This window comes from Lepidothrix coronata, unplaced genomic scaffold, assembly GCF_001604755.1.
Source record: "Lepidothrix coronata isolate B3197 unplaced genomic scaffold, Lepidothrix_coronata-1.0 Scaffold36, whole genome shotgun sequence".
Lineage (NCBI taxonomy): Eukaryota > Metazoa > Chordata > Aves > Passeriformes > Pipridae > Lepidothrix > Lepidothrix coronata.
Window position 1 is genome coordinate 510,130 of NW_016690216.1, and position 15,688 is coordinate 525,817.

The window sequence follows — 15,688 nt, forward strand, 5'->3', positions numbered from 1 at the left end:
AGAGGTCTGGGTTCAATTCCTGGTCCCAGACACATGTTTCCTGTAAGACCCTACATGCATGTGCATGCCCACACCAAATATTTCTATTTGCTTATACAAAAGAGTTTTCTTGAGGAGAATTGAACATTTCATTTACCTGTGAATGCACACAAAAGACTATTTGCACTAAATGCATTATGTAGTATGATTACTGAGATTAAGATTCAAGTTTTTAGCACACCCATCTTCAGACCTTCATTTACAAGGAACAGATATTTTGACAGAATACACTGCGTTCCTTTAATTATATCATAAGATACATGAATTTGTATCTTACACACCCCACTGTACAAATTCACATGTGGAAAGTGCTGATGTATGTTAGCTAAGATTTACACAGTAAAGGACAAACAAGTTACTTTGGTTTCACACTTCTGGGAGAAAAAAAAAAAAAAGGCAAACCATCAAACTAATTTGAGCTGTCAAATTACTCACTATTTCCATGCAGGTTCAGTGAATTTGTAATAAAGGCAAATACAAATACAACATGTTTAGTCCAGTCCAAAACGTGTTTCACACATCTGAGCCATAACCTAGCAGGACTTGGGAAATATAGCCATGAATCTGAGATTCGCAATGCCAGAAAACTACTGAATACATTCAGAAGTCTACAATGTTAGCAGAAAACCAGTGGAATCTTGTAGATACCAAGTGATGAGGGAAACACAAGAAAACAGTAAGCCAGTGGTCACTGACATGAGTAAGAATTGTTTTAACAAATCACCATTCTATTACCATGGGTTTCTTCCACCGTAGGCTTTGCAGAAAATAAAAGAATGGAAGAAATAGATTCAAAATGCAGACGTCCTCAACATTGTTTTCCACAAGCCAAAACTGCAGAACAACAGATGTGTCGGAAAATTACATTATTTCTGTGATATTTTATTAACTCAAAATTGAGCATATTACCATATTGACTCACAATTAACCTAGTTTGGATGCTGTTGCTTTTCTCAAACAACCTAAAAAAAACAGCCTTACTTAGCAAACAGAGAGTTGTTTTAAGAAAAGCTGCTGAAACAGACATCCCATTCAAAACACTAATTCCAACAACCTGTATTTGCATCCTATTACTACATAATTAGTTCATATAGAATACTGAATATTCATATACTAATGCTGTCTTCTTGTAAAATTGTTTTACGGTTGAAATTCAATATTTCACAACTTAAAGGGCACAAAACTACAATCTCTTTTCAAACCAATTTCTCTTTAGAGATAGTACGAGAAAACTGAAGTTCATACAAAGCACAAAACATACTATTACACAATCTGGACAAAGAAGAATTGACTTCTGGGGATTTAAGACAATCTAATTAAAGGGGAGTTTAAACTATTATTCTGTTTAGATATTACATAGACAATTACAGGCCATGAAATAAGCTGCTATGATCTTTTGCAGAATGCAAGTACCAATGTTGCCTTACATTACAATATATGAAAAAGTTAATTGGTAATAAAACTCAGAGCATTTTAAAAATGAACCTCCACATAAAATTACTGTAGTGCATGAAAGCCTCAATCAGAACTCATCTGTGCTGTGTGTAGAATCAGTCTCTGCCTCTCATATGAATAGATGTAATCTCAGCAACCAGACACAATAAATACAAGATGAAGGGAATGGCAAGCATAGCAGCAACACAGAAATAATTCCAGAGGCTAGGAATCACAACATGAAAATTATTTCATTATTTCAACTCGTTAATTATTCATGCAGCAGAGATACAGGAAATGGCAGGAGAAAACTACTGAAAGAGCAAGCAATTGAGAAACACTGATGAAGAGGTTTAGAAGGGTATAGAAGAAAAGTTATGAAAAACAGTGGATAAAAAAAGAAAGGGGTTTAGGGTAAGGTTTCACATTCAGTAGTAGGGCCAACGTTAGGCATTCCTTCTGTTTCTCCACTGCTCATTATTCCTGGTCTAGCATTGTGGTGTACTGCTTCCTACTTACTAACAGTCACAATCATTTATGAAACTGTACTATGAGTCATCCAAGGCTGAAAAATAACCTGATTAAAAAAAAAGGAAAAAAAAGACATTGACACAACTAAAAGGAAAACACAGGAGTAGAAATGAGCAGCTGCAACGGAAAAATAGGTCACGCCAACATTTCTCCCAGCAAAAAGGTGCAACCATGGAATTAAAGACCAATGTCTATGTTCAGACCATATAAATACACCTCTCAACTCTGCCTTATAACTTGTCATGCTACATGCAGAGTAAAACATGTTTGGATCACATCAGGTAACAAATAGTGAAAAGTTACACAGCAAAAGGTGGCCAAAACACTTGGTTAATGTTGGGGAACACATTTTTCAGAAGTGTACACCTTTCACTGAGGAATCCACCGATGCAGGACACTTCCAGTTGCTCTTAGCGACTTTTTTCTCCACTTCATCCTCCAAGTCAAATCTAGGATTCCATGTGCACGATCTACAGTCTATTGTTCAGGTGTATAACATGAGAAGTCACAAAGTATGATGCTACATTGCTTAAATGCATGAAATGGAGAAGGAATGAAGAAGAACAATGAACTGGCTCATCAAACATGAGGAGCAGTACATGGTACACAGTAATACTTGGTGCTCCAGGTGGAGACAGTGTCTACCTTTCCGAGACTCAAAGGGAGTCTTCTATTATGTGCTCCATTCCCTCTTCGTGCAATTTCATCATCAGGAGACATCCTTACCATCATCAATTTCAATCATTTAAGGACAAAACAAGAACTTTACTTCTATTCAGACATTGCTATTAGATACTACTGATGTCATTTTTGGAGGAACTGAAGAAACTGCAGAACCAGTTGCAAAGCAGAGGGAGAGAAATGAGTCAAAAATAGCAGGTTAGGCCAAAGTTCTCTTATTCATTTATGATATGTTTATGTCAATTCAGCTTGGAGGGTGGGGGCAGTGCAACGCAGGACAATTTAAAAGTGTTTGCAGCCATATTTGTGAAGTGGTTTTCATTATAAACCCTTATTCATAAAAAATACAGGCTAAAAATTTTCACACTAAATACACTTTTAGAAATTCTTTTTTACTACTGTTACTACAACAGAAGTTAAAAACTAGATGAAGCAATAAATCAAAATTTGTTCTCTGAAAGCTCAGTTTTAATTTGAAAAACATAATTTTGTAACATTTGGAATGAACACCCTAAGTGTATGATTCAAGGTACTACTTAACATCCACTTGATCTCACAGTGAACCTAAATTCAATCTCATTTGTATGAAATGTCCTGGTCATTTCACCAGTTACCCATTTCAAGTGCCCTTAAAAACAGCTTTTACCACTAGCATTTAAAACTGTTTCACATTCAAAGAAAATTATTAACTTCAACAATTGTATAAACCCATACAATAGCAGCTTTTCACTTGACTGGACTTGAACAATAAACATCACAAGTAACCTTCGGGTAAGAGATGTTGCTTTCATTATTTCTGTTGTAAAAACTTTGAAATTAACAAAAATAAGACTACAGGGAAATAATTAATACATAAAACTACAAAGAAAAAGGAATAAGCTCTTATCTGCATTTACTGGGGATCGTGAAAGATATAAATCACCACAAGAAAGATTTAATTCAGTATTAACAAAGAACTCTCATGACAAGAGCAGTTAAGCACTATTAAGAAAAACTGACTAGTGAGTTTGCATAATTTCTGTTATTTGAGGTTTTTATGGATTTCAAAATACTAGTGGTACCATCTTTTTCTTTAAATCAGTTCTGACAAACTTCACTAAGCATATTTTATTCAAAGAGGTGGCAGGAAGCTATCCAGTTTGCTACTTGTGTTAGTTTTCTGCTGTTCTAATGAACTGAATCAGCAAACACCTGACAAGCATCAGAGATGGCATAGAGGAAGTAGTAACAACATGTGCCCAATGACAGGACTTTTAACCTTCATCAATAATGAGTTATGTCAACTCACCTCATCTCATAAGACTATATCTTAAAAAACAGATTAAGCCAACGGATTAGACAAACATCTGCTAATAACACTGTAAATACAATTTATCCTTCCTGGGGCTGAGAGGAGTAGACCAGAATTCTCGAGGTCATTCGCTGTATCACTTTACTTAAGTTTTAAAAGGCAACATAGAGCCCATTTTGAATCCATTTAGTGAAACTTTAACAAAACCAAAATTTCACTTAATATATACAGAGATAGATATTTGCCCACTTAGCACTGCCAAAATTAGATATGTCTAATGTAGCATGCATTTACCTCACACGTGTTTCCTATGTAAAATACCATCTTGCTGAAAGGATAAGCCTAAAACATTTTATGACTCCATCATTTCAGTTTTAATCTCTTAAGTGGGAATTCAGTTTTCAAGACCTTACATTTTTTAAGAAAACCTGCTAAATGCGTATTAGCTGTAAAATGTTGGCTGTACATACCAACTTCTTGAGTATACATCTCCAGTTTTACTCCCATTGCCCAAAGTTGGCTGGAGCAGAAGACTGAAAACGATAGACTAGTATGGGTTCTGACCTCTCTGAACAGCAATGGAACTGGAATACTCTGAGTCTTACAGGAGACTTGCAAGGTGACGAAAAGTTCAGGAGTTACATAGAATCATTAATGTCACTGGTGATGCTTTAGTCCATCATTTACACCAGCCTGTGATTGGAGGTCTGGTAGACATTCACATCATATTGTCTGCAGAAGACTTCAGGGAAAGGAAAAAAACACGTAAAGCCAGCAAAACATAGCTGTATTCTAATCAGAAGTCAAATAATAACAAAGGCTTCCTCACTTAAATATCCTAATTCCTTTTTGTTAATGCATGAACCTAGTTCTTTGGTTTATACAAGCAAAACACTACTTGGTCAAGCACACATATAGTTTCCCTTTTTTACAAGTTATTAAAGCACCTTTTCCTGTAATTCACTAACATACCTGCAGCATATTGGTCAGAAAACAAGGAATCCATTGAGAAGCTTGAAAGCTGGGGGGGAAAAAAACCCCTAATTCAAATGTCAATACCATATTTAATTTGATAAGCTTGTATACACTTCATGAGTCACCTGCTCTGGAGACCATATAGGAAGGAATACAACATATCACCTTGCCCATTTTGACTATTCCTTTTCAGAAAACCACAAATGCTTCGAAGAAGAGAGACTCTTCTCTTATTTGCACAGAACAAAACGTGCTACATTAGGCTGGACTTTCAAGACAATTTATAAATATGGGAAATTCACCATCACCAAGTACAACTCAGAACATGCACTAGAAATGGAGAAGATCCTAATCGAGCTGCTACATGGAAAATTAATCTGTCATAAAAGCAAAGTTTTTGTCAATTATTACATTTATATTCGGGGAAGAAAGCATTGTCAACATACGTCCATCTTTTTTTGCCTGCTAATAATTATTCCCACATGCATTCCTGGTCATTAACACAGTATTTTGTTGATTCTTCCTGTCCAAAAATATATGTGCCTAACACTCACACACACAGAGAGCTTCACTGCTACCAAACCAGGGACAAAGCCAAAAGTGACTGACAGGTCTGTAATTTCTACATATGCATATATGAAGAAGAGCAAGTCATGAAAAAAAAGTAGAATAATGTAATAAGATACACCAAAAATGTACGGGAAAAAAATTATCATTACACGTGAAAAGAGCAAAGACAGCATCTTCTGTGAAGACAACATACTTCAGAACACTTAAGGAGACCTTTCAACCTCGATATAGGAAATCCTTAGAAGCCAAAATGGGCTGACTCCCCACCAAAACATGCTTTCCACCATAATTTTCTCCAGAGACTTCCACTAGAATATAATTTTATCACTGGGTGCTGGGAAACCATACTAATGCACATTCAGAATTTAGGGCAGTGTTCACAAGAAAAACCTGCCTTTTGTCCTGATAGTCATAATGACCCTTTTCGTAGTATTTCCAACACGATCAGATGAAACTAAATACAGTGCAGTTCATATTGTGACTGATGTAACGTGGGCAGGGAACAATACCATGGAAAAGAAAAAGCCAAGGATCTTTGTCTCCTTCTAGACGGATTGCCAAGTCTCAGTAGTTGGAGGGAGAAAAAGCACAGCATCCCAAATAAAACGCTGCAGTGCATGTTCACCATTTCAGCAAAGTCGCTGCAGCTTTAGGCAATCCCGTAGGAAATCTGGACCCCTCAAAAGAAAGCCCAAGCTAAAAAAAAACAAACAAACAAACAAACAAAAGGACAGAAAACAGCACTAGCTTAAAAATTGTAGAAGAAACAAATAATCCACTGGCTGTGGAAATAAAGCCCAAGGAGCTCACCAATCGCATCGCAACCAATACTACAGAGATAAGATCGGCAATAACCAGCCATAAATCTATTAAATGCTGTATCTTCTCGCCGCCGCCGCCGGTGTTCGGGCGCAGGCGGGCAAGGGCTGCGGGCCCGGTAGTGGTGCCTACCTGCGAGAGCTGCCGGGGGTTGGGGCAGCCGAAGAGTGCGGAGCTGGAGCTGAAGCTGATGGCCCCTCTGCGGCTGAGGACGTGCTGCGGCACCGGCCTGTCCAGCGGCAGCACGGGCAGCTGGTAACATACTTCCATTGACGAAGCCTCGGTGCGCCGGCCCGCCGCGGGGCAGCGGCCTCGCCCGCCGCACCTGCCCGCGCAGGGCTCCCCGCAGCGGGGAAGGGCCGGCGGCGAAGCCCCGCGGGGGCCCGGCGCCTCCTCGCCGCCCCCGCGCCCCCCGGGGGGCCGGGCCGGGCCGCGCCGGGCCCCGCGCCTTTGTGCTTCGCTGCCGCCAAAGCCCGGCGGGAGCCGCCGGCGGGAGCTGGGGGGAGGCGGCGGAGCGGGACGGCTCTGTCAGCGCCCGGGGCGGCGAGTCCCGGCCCGCAGCCCGCGGCCGCCGCCGCTCCCTCCCTCCCGCCCGCCCGCCCTCGGGCGCGCTGCCGCCGGCGGGAGCCGCTGTCAGCGCCGCTGCCCCGCGCCGCGCATGGAGGGCCGGGGGCCGCGCCAAGGGACACGCGCCGCGCTCGCCCCTATTGTCCGGCACGGCCGGGAGCGGGAGCGGGAGGAGGAGGAGGAGGAGGAGGCGCCGCTCCGCTGAGGGGAAGGGGCCGGGCCGTCGGAGAGGGGACCCGGGCAGGAGGGGGAGGAGGAGAAGGAGGAGGAGGAGAACGGAGAGGAGGAGGAGGAGGAGGGAGAGAAAGAGGAGGAGGAGGAGGAGGAGGAGATGGAGGAGGGATGGAGCCTCCGCCCCGCCCGCGCGCCGGCCCGGCTGGAGGAGCAGGCACGAGCCCGGCGGACCGTGCGTGGGTCGCGCGGCTGGCGACACGCGCACAGCGGCGTCATCACGTCACCGCTGCCCACACTCGCGCTCCCCGTCCGCGCGCACCAGGCAGGGGCGGCTCGGCGGGCGCCGCACGCATGCGCCCTCCGCCCTCCCCTCGCGCCCTCGCAGACGCCCTCGTTCCCTCCCTCTCCTACTCTCACGGAATCACAGAATCACGGAATCATTTAGGTTGGAAAAGACCTCTGTGATCATCGAGTCCAACCTATGACCGAATACCACCGTGTCAACTAGACCATGGCATTAAGTGCCATGTCCAGTCTTTCCTTAGACACCTCCAGGGACGGTGACTCCACCATCTGCCTGCACAGCCCGTTCCAATGTCTAATCACCGTTTCTCTGAAGAAATTCTTCCTCATGTCCAACCTAAATCTCCCCTGGCACAGCCTGAGGCCATGTCCTCTTGTCCTGTCACTTGTACACCGACTGCCAGCTCACTACACCCTCCTTTCAGGCAGTTGTAGACAGTGGCAAGGTCTCCCCTGAGCTTCCTTCAGGCTAAACAACCCCAGCTCCCTCAGCAGCTCCTCACAGGACTTGTGCTCCAGACCCTTCACCAGCTTCGTTGCCCTTCTTTGGACTCACTCCAGCACCTCAATATCCTTCTTGAATTGAGGGGCCCAGAACTGGACACAGGACTCGAGGTGTGGCACTGCTCGTGTGAGATGACCCAGGCTGGAAAGAAGATAGTGGGTGTTTGTCTTGGTGCCCCCATGTTGTAACATGCCATACTCGAGGGAATGGCGTGAGGCTGTGTCATGGGAGGTTTACTTTGGATATCTGGGAAAAGGTTTCTCACCAGAGGGTGGCTGAACACTGGAACAGGCTCCCCAGGGAGCACCTTGGTCAGAGCACCAAGCCTGTCTGAGTTCAAGAAGGGTTTGAACAACGCTTTTGGGTACATGGTGGGATTCTTGGGGCTGTCCTGAGCAGGGCCAGGAGTTGGACTCTAATGATCCCTTCCAACTCAGGATATAATGATATCCCTTTCAACTGAGGATATTCTGTGACTGTGTCCATCAGCCCTCAGTTCCCTCCCCTGCTATGTCCTGAGGGCTGGGGGAGCCACACTGAGGGAGCTGTGGTCTCACTGGGGTCTCACCTGATCTGGCTTCTCCTGCAGGAGGCTGGGCACCAGTCACCAGGGCCTGGCCTTGAATGCCCAGCTTGGGGCAGCTGCTTGAAAATCAAACACGGAAAGACAGTTTTGTTTTAAAATGCACTATGTATCAACAGCAATGCACTGGGGAGTTTGTATTTGCATTTGAACCCTTGCTGTTCATTTTTAGAGTGTGGAGGGGTGGGGTTTTTTGCAAGACAAAGAGGTAGAACTGTGTAATCTTTGTTAAGGTAAAAAATGAGATTCCTGGAAAACCACACAACTCCAGGAATTGTACTCTAAGGGAGAGAAGGAATAATTCATTATGTGATCTGGACCGTCGCATCACATTATGTACATCACATTAGCTGGAACACTTAGAAATAAACTTTGCATTGGTTTTTTTTCTTTTTAGGACTAAGCCTCTCTTTGTGTCTCTCTGCAGCTGCTTTTTTATCCCCATCCTTTCATCTCTTATTTCTCCATCATAAAAAAAAAATCCTAAATATAGCATGATAGGTAAAGGAACATTTCTGTTCTTTGCATAATATATGAAGTGCCTGTACCCACTTAAAAATCATATTTTGCAAAATGATTCATATGATTTAATTTTGCATAATACATTATTCTTCTAAGTGCTTGCTTACTGGCAGAAAGGTTTAGATTTCACATGATAATAGTTATTTATAGGCAATGACACAGCTTTGGAGGAGCCCATTTGGAAAGAATAGGTGGTTTGTATGGAAGATTTTCATCTGCTTGAACTAGTTATAGAAGCAAGAAGTTTTACAGATGTGGACTGGTGGCTGTTTCACCTGGAGCTGTGAAGTTAACAAATGCACCTTGTTCTTTTGCAGAACTGCAGTCCCACGTTGTCTCATGGATAGTCACAAGGTCATACAGACACGAGAGAGGACATTGGATCAAGTGCCATGCCTTAAAAGCTTCTTCAGCTGTTTTTCTCACCGTTTTTGAAATAAATATCTCACAAGCATTCTCAGTATTTATTTATAATGTATACATGCAATAATTTGAGATATAATAAGCACATAGTAATTCAAAGTCAAATCACATACTCAGCCTTTTTTTTTTCCAGTAATTAAGACATGTCAGGTTTTCTTCTGCATTCTTTGACAGTTTACTCATGTTTGGCCTGTTAACATTAAGTCTACAGTGCATTTAAGTTACTGATAGAACACCACCAGCTTCGCTGGAATCAGGATTTCCATCTCATTCATTTTTCAAAATTACTACTAATAATGAATTATCTTCCTGTACTCGGGTAGGATGGATTTTTACACTAGTCAATCTAAAATTCAATTCATAAACAATATGTCATGTCTTTTAGGGGAAAAAAGTGCATATTCTTACTTTCACTGAATATAAATAGTGCATATTTCAATCCTATAAGGTCAGACTATGAGTAAAGATTATTGATAATGAGTTTTATGGTTCCTGTCAGCTTTGCGTACTTTCCACCTGATTGGTTGAAACTAGTTCTTTAAGGTCATTTTAGTTCTCAATCTGAGCCAGTATAGCCTTAAATAACATAACCAGTATTATCCCTCATATTATCTTTGATCTCTAATTAACATTACACAAACACCTTTAAGGAAACTGAAAATACATTATTATGAAGTAAGCATAGGTTTTCCAGGCAGTGGCTGTTTCCATAAGTGTGCTGCTTTCAGGACACAAATTACTATTTTTTAATAAATACAGAAGTTAATATTAGCCAGGCGTTGATTTCTTGTATAAGCTTACAAGGAAGACTCTTATAGAATCATAGAATGGCTTGGGTTGGAAGAGACATTAAAGATCATCTAGTTCCAACCCCCAATCTTTCCTCTGAATAATAGACAAAGCCTTAAAATTATGATGTAGGTCACATATTTTCAGCCTAAATATGTTTGTTACAAAAAGAATGCATGTTCTGTGACTTATATCCTGCCAGTTCCATCTGCTGTCTTCACCTGCCGCAAGTTAAGAGCTTGCAGAAAAGGCAAGAGGTTTTTATTGATTTGTGTCATAAAACTATAGCAACACCAAAGTGTTCATTCACAGCCTTTTGTTTGAATTAAGTTGTTCTAGTGAACCGTGGAGTTCTTTGAGTACCACAGTGCTGCATGTCTTAAATGCATCATAGGACATCATGAGGTGCCACAGTTCAGCTGTGTAAGCCCTGCATACTGTGAATTCTTTCTCATGGCAGATACAGCCATTAATAGAGACTGATTAGAATATTCAAATTTAGGGGGGTATTAAAAACATTTCAATGTTTCTTTTCGTATTTGCAGTTAATGTCTTTTACACATCATTATAATTTTCAGGGTGCTGTTAGCAAGGAAGAAGCGTGACTGATGGCCAGACTTATCAGAAGGAACAGCACTCACACGAAACTGGAGAGATGGAAGATCACAAAATCAGAGTTAGTTTAGTTTTCTGGTTACTGTGAAAAGAGGGTGAAATCACACAGGCACTCCAGCAAGACATTCTGCTGGGCTAACTGCATGGCACAGAGTGCCTCTCTGGGGCACAGCCAGCTAGCACTGTCAGAACTGAACAGTCTGAACAGAAGAGGATGCTTTTCCCATGTTCTCATACAAAATGGAAAATAAGGATCCTCAAAGGCATAACATGTTTGTACTTTGAAAACACCATGAGAACACAGAAAATATTTATTTGTACAGGTAAATGACCAAGACAAGCACAAGAGATTTTAACTTTTCTTCTTACCTGAAGAAGTTATGTGATATAAAAGGCAGGGTTATTTCTGTAGACAAGTAGAAAGTCGCTTTGTTTGCTATGTCCTTGGTAACTGCATTTTTAGACATTGGTTTTGGCATGTGCCATTTCTTTGGCACATAACCAGATATGTCTTTTTTTTTTCACCCAGACTTATTATCTGAGTGAATACTGTGTATTTCCATAGGAATTCCAGACCTCTGGCAGCTCATTTGAAATGTACTTATGTCCCTATTTGATGTGTCCCTTCCCTCTGCCTTGTCCTGGGTCTGTGTTGGGCTTGTTTAAATTTTTGTGGCAATACAACATTCTTGACTCCTACTTTGCTTGCCATCCCCTGCACCCCAGATATTTTCTACAGAACTTTGCACCATCCCCTCAGTGTATTCGTCCTTCCTGAGTGGGATAATTTGCACTTGCCTTTACCTGAGTGTGTTGTGATTTCCTCAACCCATTTTTTTGGTTGGTCAAGAGTGAGTACAAGTCCTGTCCTTCTACTTCCAGACCTTCCTGGCTCTCTGTCATCTGCAAATTTAATAAGCATGCTCTCAAAACAGCTCAGCAGTAAAGATTCTAAGAATGAGTGAGTCTAAGACCTGGAAGAGTTCTGAAGACTAGCATTTAGTAAACCCTGTCAACCCTTACTAACTCCTCTGGGAATGGTTTCCAATCATTTTTGCACCCATATTGCAGTAGCTTTATCTATTTTATGGCCCAGGTTCATCTTTCCTGGCTTTTGAGGCTTAACCTGGAGACTAGTTGCCTAAGGCTAATTTCATAGTCAATAATTAAGGGAGAGACAGCAGGCCATTCAAGTTGTTCTTTGAAGTTGCCTTTCTCTCCACTGAGAAGCAGCAACACAGCACAACCTTTCTCCTAATTTAGTTGCTTCAGTTTGTGTCTGTGAAGTCGATCAGATGAAGTGGGATATGTGATTTTGTTTATAGTGGTGTCAGGGTGGACTGTGTAGAAGGACGGTGTCAGTAAAGACAAGCTAAGTCATGTGTACCATGTTCCCATTAGCTACAGGTTTTGTCACTCTGCTGGAGAGGCAGATAAAGTCCGTCTGACTTGTCTGGGCAGACTGGTTGTTTGCTTTACCTTCAGTTTCTGGTATTTTGAATATTATATTTTAAACTGTTGAGAATATTTCCAATATTTGTAATAATAACTTCAGTTTCACTGAACAGACAGTGGCTAATAGAAATGTACGAATTATGCACCAAAACCAGCAAGCTGGAGCAGAAAGCTTAAGAGTGATCCCAGAGGATTTCAAGGTTTTTATTGCTTCCAGCCCTAAGAATTGTCCCTTATGCTTAATTTAAGACTTTAAGTTTTACTGACAATTTATAGTCTTCAGGAGCAGGGACTGACTATGGAAACAGGCTAACAAAAGTCAGTTCTGAGCACAGCTACAGACTGTCAAAACTTTAATATGGTTTCAAAGACAACTTTTTCTAACTCCACTGAAGATGTTATTGGAAATAATTATTTCTTAAATGCACTCCTAAAAAACTTTAGCAAGAGTGCACACAGCTTAAATAGTTTCAGCCATTGAAGCTCTGTTTTCTCAGTGATTATGGTTACCTGGACAAAAATCCTCATGCTACAGTTAAAACGAATAAGGGCGTTGGTGTCAGCATGAGCCTGTGGAAAAAGGTTCTCTTTGTGTCATTTTTACATGCATAATAACAGCTGATGCACAGAATATTTTTAATATCAGAGTGGGAGGATATGAGAACCCCAGGTGCAGTTTCAGAGGTGCAGCTTACAAGTTTAATGGTGTTATTAGAAGCTGAAAATTCACAGCCTTTTGTGTTAGTAATGGAGGTGGGTTTGGACCCCTATGAACTGATGTAACAAAAGCATTGCACATTCACCAGCTGAATCATTTCTTAAGGTACCATTCAGTACTTGGTAACCTCCGTGATAAGCTGTAGAGCATCAATCACCTGTTCTGTCTTTAAAAAAATGTGGTGATTTATTTTTTATTGGGTTTTATAGCTTTTTTTAATATGTTGCCCCAATACCTCATTAAAATTGCATATCCTTTCTAGATTTGTTTACTGGTGTAAATTTTTAGCAGTAATTTTTAGCAGTCTTTACAAGGATTTTTCAAAGCAATTTTGACTTTTATTTTTTAAAAATTTCCCCATGATTAGGGACTAGAATTAGGTTTTGATTTGGAAGTTGTCTTTAGGTTCAAAATATTCCTGATGTCCCATCTGATCCTTTATTGGCCTATTGATATATGGTAAAGGTGTCTTATAATATTAAAACTGAGACTATCAAATACTGATAGAAATGAAATAATGAGCTAAAGTTCCTGCTAACCAATGAGACTGAAGAACAGTGTCTTATTAGTCTCACTGTGTTGTTGTCAAAAACTAAAGGAAAGCAGTTTGTTGTCTAAAGCTCAAAAATGAGACCTTTCTTGGGGTCCTGCCTTCTTCTAGGACATAAGGGACCTTACACTGAATTAACTCTGCAGAGGGTCCTTTGATGAAATGAGCTCATAGGAGAAGCAGCTAATGCAATTCCTATTAAAAAAAAAAACAAACAAACCAACAAGTATGAGGTTTAACTAGTCCTGGTTTTTATAAGACCAGTGCTGGTAATTACAATAGAATTTTTCAAAGAACATTTTAATTTTGGCTGGTTATATTAAAGATGAGCGCACTCCCTTGTTGAAGTATCATATTTGTATGAAAATGTAAAATAGTTGTCTTTTTATATATGCTAAAATTAATGGAAGATTTCTAGCAACAAAAGTACACTTTAACAACAGTCTCCCTTTGGTGTTTGAAGCAAACCAGAAATGGGCATTTGAGTAACTTGCAGCATTTGCACATCTGATAATTTGGATGACTACATGCAGGAACCTAGCAGTCCTTATCTTACACCTACGTTCCTCTTGCATTTTGGCTTTTTTACTATTCAATTTTATTTTTATTGAAGTGCTATTTTATGCAATTATTCCCTCACAAAAAGAGTTATGTTGAAATAAATATTAACTACTATTAGAATGAACAATTACATTAATAGAATCACATTAGTAGTAAAAATGTCTACTAATTAGTATTCAAATTATATTCCAAGTAGTTATTTTTCTGCCTTCTCTAAAGATACTCAAATATACTACTTCAGTTTCTCGATTAGATTTGAGCTTTCTTCAGAAATTAATGAGGATTTTCATCTTTTTGTTCTTGTTTTTTAGCTAGTTGGTGGGACTATCAAAACGTACAGCAGTAGAAGGTAACCCCATTCAGACAAATAGAAGTCAGCAGATTAAATATTTACAGCTACTCTTGGTTTTCCACTATGTAGCATCCTGACATTTCTTTGTGAAGGAAAGAATGTGTTGGAGTTAGCATCAGCATGACTTCTCCTTGCAAGTCTGGAAAAACATCTGTCATTCTGCCAGTCTTCCCATTAACTACCTGAGCAAATGCAGCGAGAAGATTTCATTACTTTCAAGAGACTAGCTCTGCTTTTCTTGAGGTTTGTTCTTTGCTAAACCTTTTGTTTTTAACAATTGCAAAAAGGTAACTGGAATCCTGTCAGATTTACAACTCACTAAATTTCTATGTGCTTAACCCAATTAAAACTGGAAGGAATATTGCCAGTATGTCAACAAAAATGCAACAGGGTGATGGGAGGGTTAGTTTACAGAGAGTCCTGAATTCCTTTGTCTTGACCGAATGAACAAGAATTGTTCTTGTAAGACAAGTGCATACTAAAAAGATTAACTCTGATAAACTTTTATATTCAGACAAAAGACAGTTGAAGTACTAGGAGAACATTTTTTGATCAATTTCTTAAAAGCAGCTTTACATTTAATTAGAGAGGAGTCTCTTGTATAAAAACTGAGTAGGGGGAATAGTGCACTGAAACACAGGCTGAGCCTCTTAATGGTGTGGAGTGCACTGGAACTGTGGTTTTAAAATATGCATTTTGCTAATACACATTGTGCTAAGCTATGTAGCTGTGCAGACAGGCCATGCCCCACCATCTCACTCCTGGATCTTTGTCCTACCAGTACGGATGCTCAGCTCTAGGGTAAGCCAGGAGAGTTTAGAGAGTTAAACTAGCAAAAAATTAATCTTAGCTCTGCTGACCCTAGTGAAAAAAAACTCAAAAAACAACAAACAAAAAACAAACTGGGAAAGGCCAAACAGCACAGTTGGTACAAGGTGCAGGTATGTAACTGGAGATAGGAATGCCCCTTTTGGAATAAGGCCATAATTAGACCACGTCACCTGTATTGTAAAAACTCACATAAGTCATGAGCATTATGTGAGGAGTTACTCAGATACTATATAATTCCATAAGTGGTTCATTTTAGAAAAATCTAGTTTTAAAATCTCACATAAATATATTCATTGCAATATATGTGTAACATATTGAAACATATAACAGGTAAGATTAATATATAACCTATGTATGGAATATATAACGTCTGTGGTATATATATGTAATATGACACAAG

The 15,688-nt window shown here is 40.3% G+C and overlaps 1 protein-coding gene across 4 annotated transcripts in view; it reads right to left on the minus strand.

Annotated features, from left to right (window-relative positions):
- Positions 1-6,646, minus strand: part of PDE7A (phosphodiesterase 7A) — a 78,585-nt gene extending 71,939 nt beyond the window's left edge. For all 4 annotated transcript variants that reach the window (XM_017812423.1, XM_017812420.1, XM_017812421.1 and 1 more), the window contains exon 1: positions 6,473-6,646. In XM_017812423.1, coding sequence (XP_017667912.1) covers positions 6,473-6,610 — 138 coding nt within the window. In that variant the 5' untranslated portion in view covers positions 6,611-6,646. The remainder of the gene's footprint in view (positions 1-6,472) is intronic.
- Between the last annotated feature and the right edge of the window lie 9,042 nt (positions 6,647-15,688).